General features: G+C 46.4%; 1 protein-coding gene across 2 annotated transcripts in view; it reads right to left on the reverse strand.

The window, feature by feature from the left end:
• PREX1 (phosphatidylinositol-3,4,5-trisphosphate dependent Rac exchange factor 1) overlaps nucleotides 1-17,273 on the reverse strand; it is a 369,932-nt gene that overhangs the window by 196,751 nt on the left and 155,908 nt on the right. Inside the window, exons 1-2 of one of the 2 annotated variants that reach the window (XM_068263361.1) lie at nucleotides 15,782-15,846; nucleotides 12,451-12,549 (exon numbers count right to left, since the gene is read on the reverse strand). In XM_068263361.1, coding sequence (XP_068119462.1) covers nucleotides 12,451-12,549; nucleotides 15,782-15,808 — 126 coding nt within the window. In that variant the 5' untranslated portion in view covers nucleotides 15,809-15,846. Of the gene's footprint in view, nucleotides 1-12,450; nucleotides 12,550-15,781; nucleotides 15,847-17,273 lie in introns of those variants that run through there. The other variant, XM_068263360.1, reaches the window with a different exon arrangement.

Raw genomic sequence — 17,273 nt, forward strand, 5'->3', positions numbered from 1 at the left:
TCTACTGTCAGTATGGGGCTTGGGCTGTTCCTGAGACAGGGCTGATGTGCCGGGAGATATAACCTGACAGCACTGCTCTCTCAATGTGTGGATACTGTGCAGACTACTGTCAGAGTGCAGCCGAGGACAAGGAGTTAGTAGACTGCAGTGTGTGAGCCGTATGACACTATAGTGTCTACATCATGCCCACCACACAGCACTGCCCACACTGAATTGGAAAGTTGCCCATACATTATTCCATCGGCTGGCAGATTCAACCATCAGAATGATCCCTGTCTCATCAAATGTATTGCTGCCAGCACTGGCGTAACAAAAAGGCCCGTGACCCCTGCCACTGCGGGGAGGGGGGGCTGAGAGGTAAGGAGTCTGGTCCTGAAGCAGGTTCCTTGTGTGCTCTCCGTCTCCCACACGTCTGTGTGTGCACTCCCGAGTCTCCATCTCCCCTGAACCCCAACCCCCCCTAAACTTTCTGATGGAGCCTAATCCTAATACCCCCCTCCCCCCCCCCCCATGGCATGACAACTGGGTCAGAGGACCTTAAACACAACAGATCCCGAGAGATGATCTCCGTATTCAATGTGATAGTATCTACGAAAGAAGTCCCAAGGAAGGTCAACCACATAAAGAGAAGAGCATTTGTAGCAATTTGTAGCACAAAATACCCAAAATCTTTACATGACCCTGTAATAAAGGAGTCAGAGCACTTACCAAGAAGCCACCTGAATCATATGATTCAGGCAAGGAACCTTGTGGGAAGGGGCGAGGTGCAGGCAACCGTCTGCATGTGAATAGCAGTGCAGCAGAACACAAATACCTACTTCACTGCACTCTATCACCATGTAGAAGCATCTCTTAATAGGTTTCCATTGTCACATATGCATTGGGAGCCAACAGAGAGTTGTGCCTATATGGTGAAAGGTGATAGGCTGCAGTGAAAAAGCAAGGACCCAGCACTGGAGCAGGTATGTTTGCTCCACTCCACTATTCAGATGGGAAAAACAAGGGGAAGGGGAGTGTATGGAGGGGATCCCCCTCCTTTTAGCTCCCAGGCACTCATACTGGGGGGGGGGGGGTCAATATACTCAATACAATGCTGCGGAAGCGGTCGGCGCTATATGAATACTATACTAAATAATAATAGACACTGCCCTGATCACTACTTGCTGCATATGGGGCTCTGTGGCAGCAGAGTGCCTATGATGACCACTGTAAGCACTTAAAAATGGGTAGGTGAGCGTCAGAAATGGACCATGGAGCAAAGGAAAAGAGGGGCCTAGTTAGGTGGATCATACTTTCTTTGGTCTGCAACTTCCCCAAATATGAATGCAGTTGAGCCTCTGTGTAATGTGCTGGGAAAACAAGCCTAAACCAAGGAGGCCCTACCCTGCAAATTACAGGACTAAAGGATCTGCGGCTAATGTGCCACATACCACAGGACACCGGCAGCAGTCTTGTGGTGGAGTTCATGCTTTGACAGGTAAGATGTTTCGCAAACACAAGGGAGACCTTCAGCGCAACAGACACTTGGATTGGCTGATTAGGGTCTCATTGCGACACTACTGTTATCTGCCAAAAACGTTAGGTTAAAGTGAACCTGGAGAACATTAGAGAAAACACCTACCCTGCTCTCTGTTTCATTTTTAACTGCTCAGCTTTCTAGTCTGGCTTTGCTCAGGAATCATTACAGCTGAGTCATTATAGCAGTGCCAGAAGGGGGCAGGCTTGGGCTTGAAAAGACATCAGAGAAGACAGACTCCGCTATAATGATTCCTGAGCAAAGCCAGACTGAATGCTCAGTCGGAGATTTTATCAGGGCTGATAAGCAGCATGCTGAGCAGTTAAAAATGAAACAGAAAGCAGGGTAGGTGTTTTCTCTAATGTTCCCACTGATATACAGTATATGGTAAAATACATGAGGGTGCTTCGTCTCTGGTTCACTTTAAAGGTGCCCATATATTACTTGATTTTCCTGTACGATCGATCATATGATTAGATCATTTTATCAGATGGGGGTGAATAGATTGTGATCTATTTTGCTTGATCAATGGAAATTTACGGAGATTGATAGATGGAAATTTACTGAAATGTAGTTGATTCAACTAATTTACTCGATTGGGCAGGATGAGAGACGTTGGTTGATTGTGAAGTAATCAGCTACTGTTCACATGATCAACAAAGAATCAATTTTTAATTTCAGAGCATGGAGGGCCAACATTACGCAAATCAATTATTCAATCAGAATCACACGAGATCTCGCAAGCAGTATGTGGGCCACTACTCGATCGATAAAGTCGACTGCTTAAAGAGACTCTGAAGCCAGTTTAAAAATGTCTTTTTACCTTATATTTAACTGAGGCATTTCGCCAGTTGCTAAAACGCCGATATCCCGTGGCAGAACAAGGGGTCTTTACCCCCCAAATGCCCTGGGGCACACTGCGGGGAGCGCGGGGGAGAGGCGGAGATCCGCGGCTGATGGAGGCAGAGCTGCAGCCGAAAGCTCTGCCTCCAAGAGCAGCAAAATCCACGACCAAGAAAGTCGTGGATTTTGCAGGGCGGATTTGGGGGGTAACGACCCCTCGTTCTGCCGCAGGATATCGATGTTTTAACAGGGGCAAACATGCCACAGATAAATAAAAGGGAAAAATCCAATTTTAAATTGGCTTCAGTGTTTCTTTAATGCCTCAATAGAAAATCAAATAATGTATGGCTACCTTAAAGGACAACTGGAGTGAGAGGTATATGGAGGCAGTCATATTTATTTCCCTTTAAGCAATTCCAGTTACCCGGCAATACTGCTCATTCTCTGCCATTAATACTTTTAGCCACAGACCCAGAACAAGCATGCAGCAGATCAGATGTTTCTGACATTATTGTCAGATCTGACAAGATTAGCTGCATGCTTGTTTCTGGTGTTATTCAGACAATGCTACAGCCAAACAGATCAGTAGGCAATTGGTATTGTTTAAAAGGAAATAAATATGGCAGCCTCCGTATACTGCTCACTTCAGTTGTCCGTTAACTGGCTTCTCCCCATGCTGGTTATAGACTGTGGTAGGGATGTTGGATTATGAGCCTTTCTGAGGGACAGTGAGCTGTGAACTGCTAACTGTTAAGGCTCGTACACGCCCAATAAATTGCACAACCAACTCCACGACATTACCGACCCCATGACAAACCCTTTGCACTGCTTGTATTTTCCACGCACCTGCATCGGACATCGGACTGCACGGACGGACATCGGACTGCACGACATTGCCACAATCAAAACAAGCGCACGTCGCTCAAACGACTTGTACACGCGTGGCCAACTGCGCAATATCAGCCCAACAGTCGTGTGAGTTGATCCGCCGGATTTAGCACTACACAACACAATCCCACAGTGGAGCAGAGCACATGGTCTCCCTCTCACACAACAATCACGTGATTTTACACAAGAGACATATTCACACTTATTAGCTGGTCGCCGAATAGCCTCTTATGGAATTATATGAGGTTCTGCCATGAACACAAAATATTTGAGCAATGTAAAAAGAACTGTGTGGTGAGAGGCGCCCGACACCAAAGTGCAGCTAAAGAGGAAGCAAATGCTTCCTGTGACATACATGGTGCATTATCGCCCATTATATGTGGTATGAGGCAGCATAGCATTCCCATAACTCCTCACTGACTATACTGAAGCTATGGATGGATGCTGCCTCCCCAGCTGAAACATGGTTAGAACTAGTCAGCCATTATTAGTACGCAGTAGTACAGAGGCGCCAGTAGTGTAAAATATTATCAAAAAGTTTAAAAATGAGGGAGGTTAGCGTGGACTTACCTCCCCAATGTAAACACAAGGTAAAGTTGATTTTTTTCAACAACAAGAAATTGTATTCACATACTCCAAATTAGTGCAACGCGTTTTGTGGGCACATCCCACTTCATCAGGCTATAAAAAAGGAGTATCACAGCTTGTACCCTGGGTAATGAAGTTTAGCGACACAGAGGCGCTAATTTGGAGTATGTGAATTTTTACACTACTGGCGCCTCTGTACTACTGCGTACAATTTGAGTCCACCCCAGGTGGAGGGGATTTGGCCCCTTTTTCTTCTGAACTACAGAGAGCGACTTCTTAATCCTGAGTGGGGACAGGTCTAATTCTCCTCACCAGCCTATACAGTGGTTACCTGGACGGTAACCCAGACTTGTGAGTATAATCTTACAATTTTTTTCCCCATCTACCTTAACCCAGTACATACTGCACCATATCGGGCTCTCGGTGTCTCCCTTCCTTATTTCAGCCATTATTAGGATCACCATTACCTAAGTGAGCGTTACTCCATTTTCTCACAAGAAATTCTTAACATGATAACTAGATCTAACACAGAAAGCTGCCGTGGGTCTGGTCAACTAGAGCGACTTTAATCTAGCTTCTGTACGGACCTTCACATGGGAGACAGCAAGCGTGTTATCATAAGCTACATGCTCACCACAAGATCACGGAAGATGATCAGGGGGGTACGCAGCTATGAACGATCGCTCCCCGATGCACCTTCTGAAATTGCAAATGTAGGACCAAACGACAGGTGTGAACGCATGGTTGACCTTTCGCAGTAGTTAGCGTGCGGGTCAATGGTGATCGGATCGTCCATACACTATTGGATCCATCATGGCGGTCGCTCAAAGCAAACTACTACCATGCGCAATTGCCCGTCGTTGAACATCGTTTAACAAACTTCCATGAAACAATGTTTGCACAATATTGCGAAAAAACGTTGGGGCTCTAGAACTTTGCCCTTCACCTCTTTACAAAACTGAAATAAGACAGGGGTGCTTGAATGGACCAGAACAGGACAATACACTGTGATGATAAATCAGAAGAGTTCCTTTTAGTAATCAAAACCCGCCTAAATGGCAGAATGCTACCACACGGCCTCACCGAATACTAGAATGCTACTGCAAGGCCTCACCGAATACTAGAATGCTACTGCACAGCCTCACCGAATACTAGAATGCTACTGCACAGCCTCACCGAATACTAGAATGCTACTGCACGGCCTCACCGAATACTAGAATGCTACAGCACGACCTCACCGAATACTAGAATGCTACTGCACAGCCTCACCGAATACTAGAATGCTACTGCACGGCCTCACCGAATACTAGAATGCTACTGCACGGCCTCACCGAATACTAGAATGCTACTGCACGGCCTCACCGAATACTAGAATGCTACTGCAAGGCCTCACCGAAATACTAGAATGCTACAGCATGGCCTCACCGAATACTAGAATGCTACTGCATGGCCTCCCCCCGAATACTAGAATGCTACTGCACGACCTCACCGAATATTAGAATGCTACTGCACGGCCTCACCGAATACTAGAATGCTACAGCAAGACCTCACCGAATACTAGAATGCTACTGCACAGCCTCACCGAATACTAGAATGCTGCTGCACGGCCTCACCGAATACTAGAATGCTACTGCACGGCCTCACCGAAATACTAGAATGCTACAGCATGGCCTCACCGAATACTAGAATGCTACTGCACGGCCTCCCCCCGAATACTAGAATGCTACTGCAGGGCCTCACCAAATACTAGAATGCTACTGCACGGCCTCACCGAATATTAGAATGCTACTGCACAGCCTCACCGAATACTAGAATGCTACTGCACGACCTCACCGAATACTAGAATGCTACTGCACAGCCTCACCGAATACTAGAATGCTACTGCACGGCCTCACCGAATACTAGAATGCTACTGCACGGCCTCACCGAATACTAGAATGCTACTGCAAGGCCTCACCGAAATACTAGAATGCTACAGCATGGCCTCACCGAATACTAGAATGCTACTGCACGGCCTCCCCCCGAATACTAGAATGCTACTGCAGGGCCTCCCCCCGAATACTAGAATGCTACTGCAGGGCCTCACCAAATACTAGAATGCTACTGCACAGCCTCACCGAATATTAGAATGCTACTGCACAGCCTCACCGAATACTAGAATGCTACTGCACAGCCTCACCGAATACTAGAATGCTACTGCACGGCCTCACCGAATACTAGAATGCTACTGCACGGCCTCACCGAATACTAGAATGCTACTGCACGGCCACGCTGAACAGCAGAACACTACTACACGGCCTCACTAAATAGCAGTAGTGTGCAGCACTTCTAAACAATACTGATCAGCCCTGATGAATGAACTGCACTCTCCAAGCTAAATTTCACTCCCACACTGGACTACGTTACACAGAACTGCATCGGCTCAATGGACATTCTTAACTGTAGTAAGACAGAAGTTATTGATGCTGATCTTTACTACTCCCGTTCCTGGCAGCATCATTTACAAGAGTAGCTCCTGCCAGGACGTCAGTGAAGCGACTGTCACAGAATACTGGCAGGAATTTTTTCTGTATCCCCCATGCATCTGGGTGTATATATAAATAACGCCTCCGGATTGTGCGTGTGACAGCCGACTATCTGTCTGTATATCCTCCTGTTTCTTGTGCTAATTCATACTTCTGCGGTGATGGAACAGAGCGGTTACAGCAAGCTTGTAAATACCGCTATGCTCGGAATGCTGCTGGTGACATAAACTGACTGTGACCAATCAGGAAAGGCTCATCTTATGGCGGAACAGTTGCCGCCAGCAGAAAGAATTCTGCGGGTTGCCATTCACATCCAGAGTCCAGACTGACCTTGTGACACAATTTAAATGCAATGTCACTGGAGTGTAATCAGTTATTCTCATAGAAATGCACATCCTGCTAATTGGGTACACATGGTTCTCAATGTCATCTGAAGATCTGAAAACAAACTAGAGCTGTATGTAACCACTTCTGTTCTGAAAATCCTAAATGAGCAAATCTGAACTTTTGGGGAGGTCTATTCCCATTATGTGGTAAAAATAAAATAAAATCGTACAGTAGTAAAGTAGCTATAGTGGTCACCAGTGGTCTCCGAACAGCAGAAGTTGCAAGACAAGGATTCTGGGAAGATATATACAGCATCTGGCCTCGTTCACATTAGGCAACAAGTATGAGAGCGTGCGTTCGGGAAATGCACCCGATCGCTCGTCATCTGTGTTGCCGTTCATCCAGTGAATGGGATCAAAAATGCGTGCAGTTGCGCAGTGCACATAGTCTGAATGTCAGAAGTGCTGTCTATGCACTTCTGATGTTCTTGCTGATGGCATACTATACGTGCTGCCAAAATGCGCACAGCAGCGCGTATAGTGTGAACAAGGCCTAAATGAAGACTGCAGACACCGTGTGCTAGCTGAGCTGAAAGCAGACGTGACCCAACATACAGATAATCTTGCACTGTCATGACGGAACCCCTCGTGCCACAACACGATGAATGTGATATCCCCATAGGACTATCACTGTTTCTACAATGGATGTGGCGTTTTTATACGACACAACAAAGTGCAGTGTGAAAAGACTGCGTCTTTTTTTTCCGGGTTGCTTTAAAGTGGGATTGAACTGTCCCAGTGCCTGTGTATTCCAATAGTATGGAAAGGATAAGCTTGAGGCTAGGTACAAACTACACTGGGGAAGAACACAGCGGACAATCAGATATATGTTAAAGTGGAACCGAGATAAACTTTTACTCATTGCATAATTGTGCCCCTTACATATAGTTTATAGGGCATTGCTCAAGCCAAATACTTTTCATTTTTGTTTTAATACCCCAATTCCCTATAAACTAAACAAGCCTCGTCCACAGCTCCTCCAGCGCCTAGGGATTCTGAGTCCCATGTAGCAAGTGCTCATGGGAGCACAGTCTGGGGAGGAGAAGGCTTTTCCCGGAGGAGGAGGCGTTACCAGCCAGAGATTTCAGAGGCAATGGGGCAGAGAGGGGAGGAGAGAGGAGTGGAGTTTTCACAGGCTGAGTGGTGGAGATACAGAGCAGCTTGCCTGTGTGTAATGATAAACAGAATATGGCTGCTCTCATTGTATCACAGGAAGAAAGAATCATATACTAAATTTTAGATAAGATATATAGACAAGCTACTTGTTATAGTTAGTTTTTCATCTCTGATCCGCTTTAAGCATGAGATCCATTTAGACATGTTATGAGCTGTCCAGGGCCGGATTTATGATAAGGCACTATAGGCTCGTGCCTACAGACGCCTGATGATGGAAAGGCGGCTCCCTCCCCTCCTCAAGTACCTCCGTCCTTCCCTTTGCAGAGTCCTAAGTCCCTAACTGAGCTGCCCTGAGAGCCTCTCCATCACCTCTCCAGGTTCTGTTTCTGACCTGCTTCATCCTGATCACACCTACCTCTGTTCTACGCAAAGCACAGGAAGATCCCTGGCCTGCACTTCCTCCCTGCCCTCTGAAACAATCTGCTGGCAGATAAGTGATTGATTCCAATGTAACTGTTTAGGATTTGTTGGCCTTACTTGGGTTATACCAGATCATAGTCAGGATCTAGAGATATGTGTAAACTAGCAGTTGTGTGAATGCAGGTGCAGAGTCCACATGACGATGTTTTGAGGACAGTTTATAGTAATTTACACATTTTCAACTCCTCCCACTATGTTCCAACATGACCCAGGCACGTAGCCCCGCCACCCATTAAAGGAAGTTTTAACAGGGAAAAAAAAAGTCCAGTTTAGTAACCTTGGGCTTCTTCCAGCCCCCTGAAGTCTTCCTGGTCTCTCGCCGTGATTCCACACTGCTCGGTTCCCTCGAGGTCACACTCCAAACACTGAATGCAAGGCCCCCGTGCCTCCTCTAATGCACTACTGTGGCTGGTAGCGTTCAGAGAGCTAAAATTGATACTGTGCATGCACAGAGGAAGTGCGCGGCTAGCGTCGCGCATGCGCAGTGGCTGGAAACTCGCAAATTGCCCGGGTTACAGATGTGAAAACCAGAAGTTAACAGCGCGGAATGCCAGGGTGGGGCCGGAGCATCGGTGAGTGGCTGCGCCAACACAGGATGTCTGCGGGGGCCATTAGAAGCCCCGGGTGAGTTCAACTCATTTTCCCCCGACCCCCCTACAGTATCCCTTTAAGTTAAGTACACCTTTAAGAAAAACACCATTTGGTTTTCCCAATTTACTTGTACAGATTCTGCTAATGTAGAAGGGCTCATTTCAAGGCAAACACTTCTAGTTGTTGCCCCAGTCGGAGGTTTCTCATGTGACAAATAAGACGACGTTAAATGGAAACCAATAAGCCACAGCTGTGCTGCCATTGACTTGCAGCAAAAATAGGAATTAAAAAAAAAAAGAAGCGGAATGTCTTCATAATGGGCTGAAAACCCCTCTCGTTTCCTGTGGTTTTATGTATATAAACATTGACATCCTTTTTCCCGTGCGCTGCAGGCTTGTCATAGGTCATCACAGAAATGAGCACTGGCCAGGCTAGGGAATACAGGTCTCACCATTCAGAAAACTGCTGAGGGGCTGCTGAGTCACCCTGATATAGGCAAGCTTGGCACATGCCTAGGGCTGCCCCTGGACAACAAGCCATTCTATTTACTTGACATCTTGATTGGTGCACAGCTCACTTCTACTAAATGTCCTCCCTTCAAGATACTCCTACACTGCCTTGAAAGGCTCCAGGGTACCTGCTCCTCCACAGACACCAGCAACATACAGCTCCTGGCTATGAAAACTGTGCTTGAATATGCTGAGAGACTGCCTCTCAATTCATTTCAATGGGGAGACCATCTACCAATTCCAACACTGAGGGCAAAATGTTGTGTAGGAGGCAGAAGTGCTGTATGTAAATATACATTGCATAGTGTGAGGGGAAATTAAAGAGGAACTTTACTGAAAGATAGCAGTAGGGGTAATAATAAGGTTCACTGGCACTAAAAACAGGCCGTTTAGCAGAGCTAAACAGACCGGATCCTAAAGGGGGTGAACAGGTCCTATGTTAATCAATAGGATATGAGTTCTCCATTAAAAAGTGACATGTGACATGGTGAGATTGAGATAAAGATGTACACATATAGTACTAGCCCTCATAAGACATTTTCTGAAGTCAGTTTCTCTTTTCCAGTACAGCAAGAGTTAAAAACTTGAGCTGTTATCTATGCAAAATAGCTTGAGCACAGCTTGTCAAATTCAGTCCTTTCCTGAATCCTAAATACAAGATAAAAGGCTGATATCTGTCAGGGAGAGGGGAGATATTGCAATGCCCTTCTGTCTAGTGTCCCTATGACGCGAATTGCCCCAATGCAATCCGTCATGAATGCGGCAGCAGGAAATATCCACTCCTCCCATCGCTTCACCACAGCGGTTCCCCTCTGTGAATCCCTCCAACTGGCTTCCTATCCAGTCCAGAATCAGATTCAGGATACTGTGTCTGGCCTACAAATCTGATTCCGAGGTACACACCTAGCCGCTCACTCCGCTCCTCCAATGACCTTCGCCTGACTGCCCCCTGCATCACCCATTCCCATGCACGCCTCCAGGACTTCTCAAGAGCTGCTCCAACACTATGGAACTCCCTACCTGCCCCGTTAGAGAGTTTCCCCCTCCTTCAACATCTTCAAAAAGGCCCTCAAAACACACCTTTTCACTCTGGCCTTAGAATCCCCCCCCCCCCCCCGACTAGTGCTTTAAACCCGCAGCTCGACTCTGGTCCACTACCTTTCATGTCCCCACCTCTCCCTCTACATTATAAGAGTTCGGCCAGGGTCCTCCTCCTTATGCCTCCTACCTGTTTATCCGCCTCACCCATCCTATGGATCTGAGTGAACTCTTGCGAGAGCTCGACTTGCCTAATCTCCATTGACTGACTAAGCATTACCTTGTACTCAAACTGTGCTGTGTGATCTGGTTTGCATGTATTCCTGTATTGTCTTATTGCTGTATGTCACCCCTAAATATTGTCTGTAACCTTAACTAACATCCTGCGCTGTGTAATATGTTGGCACTTTATAAATACAATAAATAAATGGTCATTACTTCTGCTTCTTTTTCAGCTTAAAAGACCATGTGTGGCTTCTAAACTGCAACTGTGACATTCTAATGCAATCCTGAAAATAAAGCTATGAAACTGAAAATAAAAAAACTTTTTCCTTATACAACAAATGTTCTAGATATCCACCATGCTACACGTACAATTCATTATCCCATAAGTTTATTTTCAGTTCAGTGCTAAAATAACCATTTTCTTGAAGCCCAAAGTCAATCCTTTTTAAAGTGCACCTGAAATGAAGGGGGGGGGGAGGGGAGAGATTATACATACTTGCGGCTTCCTCCAGCCACCTGCAGGCTTATTGCTTCCTCAGTATCCTTCTCTGCCTTCTGGATCTTCTGCAATTGGCCCCGAAAAGTCCTCCAGTCAGCCCAGGCGCAGTCCAGCCGCAAGCACGCCCCTGTCGCGCTCCCTTGACCGTTCTGCATCTGCACAGTAGTACTGCAGACTTTTCAGTGCCAATTGCAGAAGATCGAGGAGGCGGAGAAGGATCATTTCTCCACCTCCACCCACCCACTTTAATCTCAGGTTTACCTTAAGGTAACGCTGGGCTCAGCAGTCCAGAAGAATTGCTGCAGAAGGAAACTTGCGGTCTGTTCAGCGGATCGTGCGGAACGGATCCATTTAAACAGACGGATGTACATGGATCCATAGGTTAACACTGGATCCTTTTGCATCCGTTTGTTTTTTTTAACCACTTGCTGACCGCACACTCATAACGTGCGTCGGCAAAGTGGCAGCTGCAGGACCAGCGACGCAGTACTGCGTCGCCAGCTGCAGCCTAATTAATCAGGAAGCAGCCGCTCGTACGAGCGGCTGCTTCCTGTCAAATCACGGCGGGGGGCTCCGTGAATAGCCTGCGGGCCGCCGATGGCGGCTCGCAGGCTAGATGTAAACACAAGCGGAAATAATCCGCTTTGTTTACATTTGTACGGCGCTGCTGCGCAGCAGCGCCGTAAGGCAGATCGGCGATCCCCGGCCAATCAGCGGCCGGGGATCGCCGCCATGTGACAGGGGACGTCCCGTCACAGGCTGCACAGGACGGATAGCCGTCCTGTGCAGCCCCGATCACCGGGGGAGGCAGCAGGTAGGAGAGGGAGGGGGGAATTTCAACGCGGAGGGGGGCTTTGAGGTGCCCCCCCCCGCCACCCACAGCAGGCAGGAGAGATCAGACCCCCCCAGCACATCATCCCCATAGGGGGGAAAAAAGGGGGGCAATCTGATCTCCCTGCCTGCACCCTGATCTGTGCTGGGGGCTGCAGAGCCCACCCAGCACAGATCAATCAAACCAGCGCTGGTCCTTAAGGGGGGGTAAAGGGTGGGTCCTCAAGTGGTTAATGTGTGTGTGATCCAGGCCTTATTCTTCTGGTCAGCTGTGACAAGCTAGAGCAGAAGCAGGAGCTGTAACACAAGACTGGAAGTGATGGTTATGTGACCAGACACCCCAGTCATGTGACCAGACACCCCAGTCATGTGACCAGACACCCCAGTGCTAGTAGAGCCATAAAGGCGGGAGTACCTTGAGAAGTAGCGGGTATTTGCATATCCTCTGGATGGGGGTGAGCAGGTAGGCCTCTAGTGGGATGTCCGTCTTCCGTCCTCCCAGCAACATGCAGCTCTGAAATGACAACACAATGTCAGGTAGAAAACGGTGCCAATCTGGGTGCCACAGCTTAAAGCGCAAAAAATAAAAAAAATATAAAATACATGTAAAAACATACAAATAAAAGTAGGTTTCTTCCAGAGTAAAAGGAGCTATACATTACTTTTCTCCTATGTCGCTGTCACTTACAATAACTAGTAGAAATCTGACAAAGTGGAGGACTCATGGGGGATTCTAGAAAGGACCTATACAAAAATGCCATTCACTAAGGGCTAGCTCACGCTAGCTCACACGGGCTAGCTCACACTGGGCGCTTTGGTAGTGTTTTGCTGATCACCGGCGATCAGCAAAAAGCAGTTTTTTCACTATACAGGAAAGCGATTGAGGAGTGATTGCGTTTTGTGATTCTATAACATTGCAATTGCTCCAAAATCGCTCCAAAAATGCTGCATGCGACATCAGCAAATCGCTGCTTATCACTGGCGATCGCTACAGTGTGAACACTACCATTGACTTGCATCAGCAGCAGCATTGTGATCGCCATTGATCAGGAAATCAATGAAAAACTGCCCAGTGTGAACTAACCCTAAGTGCTTTTGAAAATAAAGAAAACCCTGAGAATACCCTATGAGGAGATGGACTAGTCCGAAACCTGTCCGTTCTGTCAGATTTCTGCTACCTACTAGTAAGTGACAGCAACATATGAGAAAAGTAAATTATAGCACATTTTACTCTTGGAGAAATGTACCGGTACTTTTTATTTAGGTGTTTTCGTGTATCTTAAATGTTACAATTTTTCCCAATAGTGGCCCTATAATACTGCGATAATAACAGTAACACATGCCTCTCACATTCGGCAGCACAACACTTTATATAAATATGATGCAAACTCATTGCAGAAAAAAACATGAGACCACCAGAGGAAGCCACAGCTAACAATCAGCAGATTCCTTTCTGACTGCTTAGTGATGAAAAACTCCCATGGACTCCTCAGCGCCCGTTCACACAGACGGTTTTGTGCTGGTTGTCTGACATGCTTACTCATGGTTTACTGCCAATCCACTGCCATCCAATCCATTCTAGCTGAAGTGTTAACAAGTGCAACTGCATTGTCGGTTGTACAAGCATTTCATAACCGCGATAGTTCTCATGCATGCAGCATCTAGGTGTGGTACCGCTGCAATAGCCTTGTGCTGCAGTGGCCAGCGAATGAGGTCACAAGGCCGTCAATGGGCATTTGCATGAAGGCTCTTCCACCCTACCACTGCCTAACTACCTACCACAACAGGTAACTCTTGGTGGCCACACACCATACAATTCTTTATATAAATTTTTTTTCGATTTGAAAATTACAATTGATTTTTCCAATTGATTGTAAGTTTTGAAGCATCTGACCAATGTGTCACGCACATGTTCAATTTTTCCAGAATTATGAAAAAAAACAATATTGGAAACTCTAAAACTTGAGTATATAAATAAAAAAAATGAGAATCTATTAGTTGTGTTGTTTGAATTCGGGATCCGGCATTCAGAAGCCCAAATGACACTGAACACTGCAGTACAGCACCCAAGCTAGTGGGCGGAGCCACGGGTTGCATTCCTACGTCACGCTTCACCAGAAGCCGGAAGGAGGAAGCAACGTAGCTACGGGAAGTGCAGCGTGAAACGCACGTTAGGGACCTCCCCGTGACCCTCTCCACTAAGCTTGGATGCCGAGATGCGATGCTCAGCGTAATTCGGACTTCTGCATGCAGGATGCCGAACACTACACTCTACCCCACTCCATGCAAATTTATGAAAAATTGGTCAGAATTTTCCACCGCCCCTCACTCGGCCTATATAAAACAAACATAACACCCAATCTTTCTAATTCAATAATTGCATTTCAAAAATGTTATGTACAACCAATTGTTTTAATTAAAAAAAAGGGAAAAACAAATCGAATTGAATCATGTGTGGCCACCTTGAAGCTCATCACAAAGTGTTGCTCATGACCTTTGTCAAAAGCTATTTGGTGACCTATCCAGTCTGCAATAAATAAGGCCCCCATATTAGTGCCAGAGAACCAGCTGTGATATCAGCAGCCAGCCAGCACCCAGATACTTGTATGTACTTTATGTTCCCTGGAAAATATAACTAATCAATCAGCTGCTGCATTTTCAGGTTAAGTCTCTCTGCATTTCCATTTGCTGTTCAGATGATCATGTGACTTATTGTCAGAGCTGCAACTGTCAGCAAGTTTTCTTCCTAGCAGTGCCAACTGTCACGTTCGCTTTGAACACTCACAGCACTTCTGCACTTGCTCGCATTATTTCTTCCGCCTGGACACACAAACGAAGGAGACTATTTAGAGGAACTATTTTATTCATGGAAGAAAAGAGGGACTTATTTTTTTTTCTTTACTCCAGATGATAATGTGATTTATTAAAATGGATGTGCGCTCTTTTGATCTAAATGAATTGTGATGTCAGTGACAGGTTCACTTTAAGGTAAGCAGAGACCCCTGAGATTAGTCACAAGTTCAGCATCAAAGTATTCTTGGAAATTATTTTTGAAATGTTGACAAGCCTTTTTCTATCCTGCTAATCTCCTGTGTGATCCTTCCAATTGAATGGATAATCCACCGAAGGCGGAACCGCTTGCGATCGGCAGAAAAAACCCGCTGACGTGACCCGCACAGATTGTTTATGTCGGGTGAAAGTTTACAGACACAAGCGATAAATATGTTCGGGGAGTCAGGAGAAGATCTGAGAGTTTACATGAGCAGAAAGGCCCTGACTGATGTGTTTGTGAGGCCTTCCTGCCAATGCAGACGCCTCCACATCGTGACAACCAGGAACACATGGATCTCATTTCATCCCGGAACGCCCTGTCTGAAGACGTGCCATGTGACCCCTGCTAACCGTCCTGCTAATTATACAAATGTGACCCTGATAGGAGAACGGTGACGCAACAGCCTCAAGAAACTGACTTTCTCCTTTAAGGAGAACCCCAGACAGCAGTTATACCACCAAAGTCAAAATTCTCAAATGCATCATGTGTATAGCAGAATTGTGCATCTGTGCATACGTAAAGCCTTCGTTTTGCATTGTGGGCTAAAGGTGCCCATACATCTAGTGTACTGGTTAAAGAGAAACTCCAGTGAATATAAGGTAATAAAAAAAAGTGCTTCATTTTTACAATAATGATGTATAAATGATTTAGTCAGTGTTTGCCCATTGTAAAATCTTTCCTCTCCCTGATTTACATTCTGACATTTATCACATGGTGACATTTTTACTGCTGGTAGGTGATGTAGCTGCTGCTTGCAGTTTTGGCAGTTGGAAACAGCTGTAAACAGCTATTTCCCACAATGCAACAAGGTTCACAGACAGGAAACTGCCAGAAGTACCATGGTCCTCAGAGCTTTTTGTGGGAGGGGTTTCACCACAATATCAGTCATACAGCGCCCCCTGATGGTCTGTTTGTGAAAAGGAATAGATTTCTCATGTAAAAGGGGGTATCCGCTACTGATTGGGATGAAGTTAAATTCTTGGTCACGGTTTCTCTTTAAGGGCACCGCCTCTGACATGGGAGACCAGGGTTCAAATCCTGGCTAGGGTCAGTACCTATTCAGTAAGGAGTTCAAGGCAAGACTCCCTAACACTGCAGGGTGGCCTCTTGAGCGCGTCCCAGTGGCTGCAGCTCTTGAACGCTTGAAGTCTGACAAGAGAAAAGAGCTATACAAATGTTCGGATTATTATTATTATTATTATTATTATATCAGACGACGTGGGGTAATGGTACCCATACATCAGACAATGTATGGGCAGAACGACCAAAAGGCACTGCCCACACACTGCAGGCCGATTCCCAATTGACTTCAACATGAAATCTCTTAGGTATCGGCCTTCTGACGCTGCATCCGCTGAATCCCACGTTGTCTCCCCTAATGTAAGATGTGCCCTGTGCAGTATACGTTACACGCATTCATGTTAATGCAGCAACCACATGGGGCGTGTGTATGAGGGCGGAGCCTGGCGCCATCGACGGACACTAACAGGTAACGTATGCTTCACGGGGCACATTTTACACTAGGGAGGACAGCGTCAGGGGTTCTGTTGCTTTCATTCAGATATTGCAAGCCGTTACCGCTGCACACCATATCGAGCATGTCGGCGGTACATCTTGCAGCATGTCCAATCAATACAGGCGACCAATTTTGGCCTAAAATTGGTCACATCGTCAATCCAGCATGCTCTTGGCGGCACAGATTTTCATCCCATCCAATTATAACAATTGAATCGGATGGTCTATAGGCTGCCAAGTTGCCTGATGTATGGTCACCCTAAGGGTGGGCAGTGCAGGTTTTGGAGTTGGGGTGACATTTGCGTTGTGAGTGGCAGATTAGTGCAATAATTGTGGTGTGCGTGTGCAGTTGCAGTTGTGTCTGTACATACTTGTAGCCTTCGTTTATTATATACAACTGTAGCTATGCTTGCCAGTAGCTGTTCACCAGCCAGTACAGGCTTAGGACCATTCTGGTCTATCAAGTTTCCTCTTAGCAGAAATAGGTCTTGGCGGCACCGATTGGTCGCATGTATCGATCGCACATGCTGCAAGATGTATTGAGCCGTTGTGCTTGATTGGGTGCGACGATGTACCAACGTGCAATATTTGGACGAACGTGATGGAAATCTCTGCTATGCAGGGGGGAGGAGGGCCGACAGATCAGCACACACAGAGTGGGTGGAGTAAGT

Source organism: Hyperolius riggenbachi, chromosome 12, assembly GCF_040937935.1.
Source record: "Hyperolius riggenbachi isolate aHypRig1 chromosome 12, aHypRig1.pri, whole genome shotgun sequence".
In the NCBI taxonomy this organism is placed as follows: Eukaryota; Metazoa; Chordata; class Amphibia; order Anura; family Hyperoliidae; genus Hyperolius; species Hyperolius riggenbachi.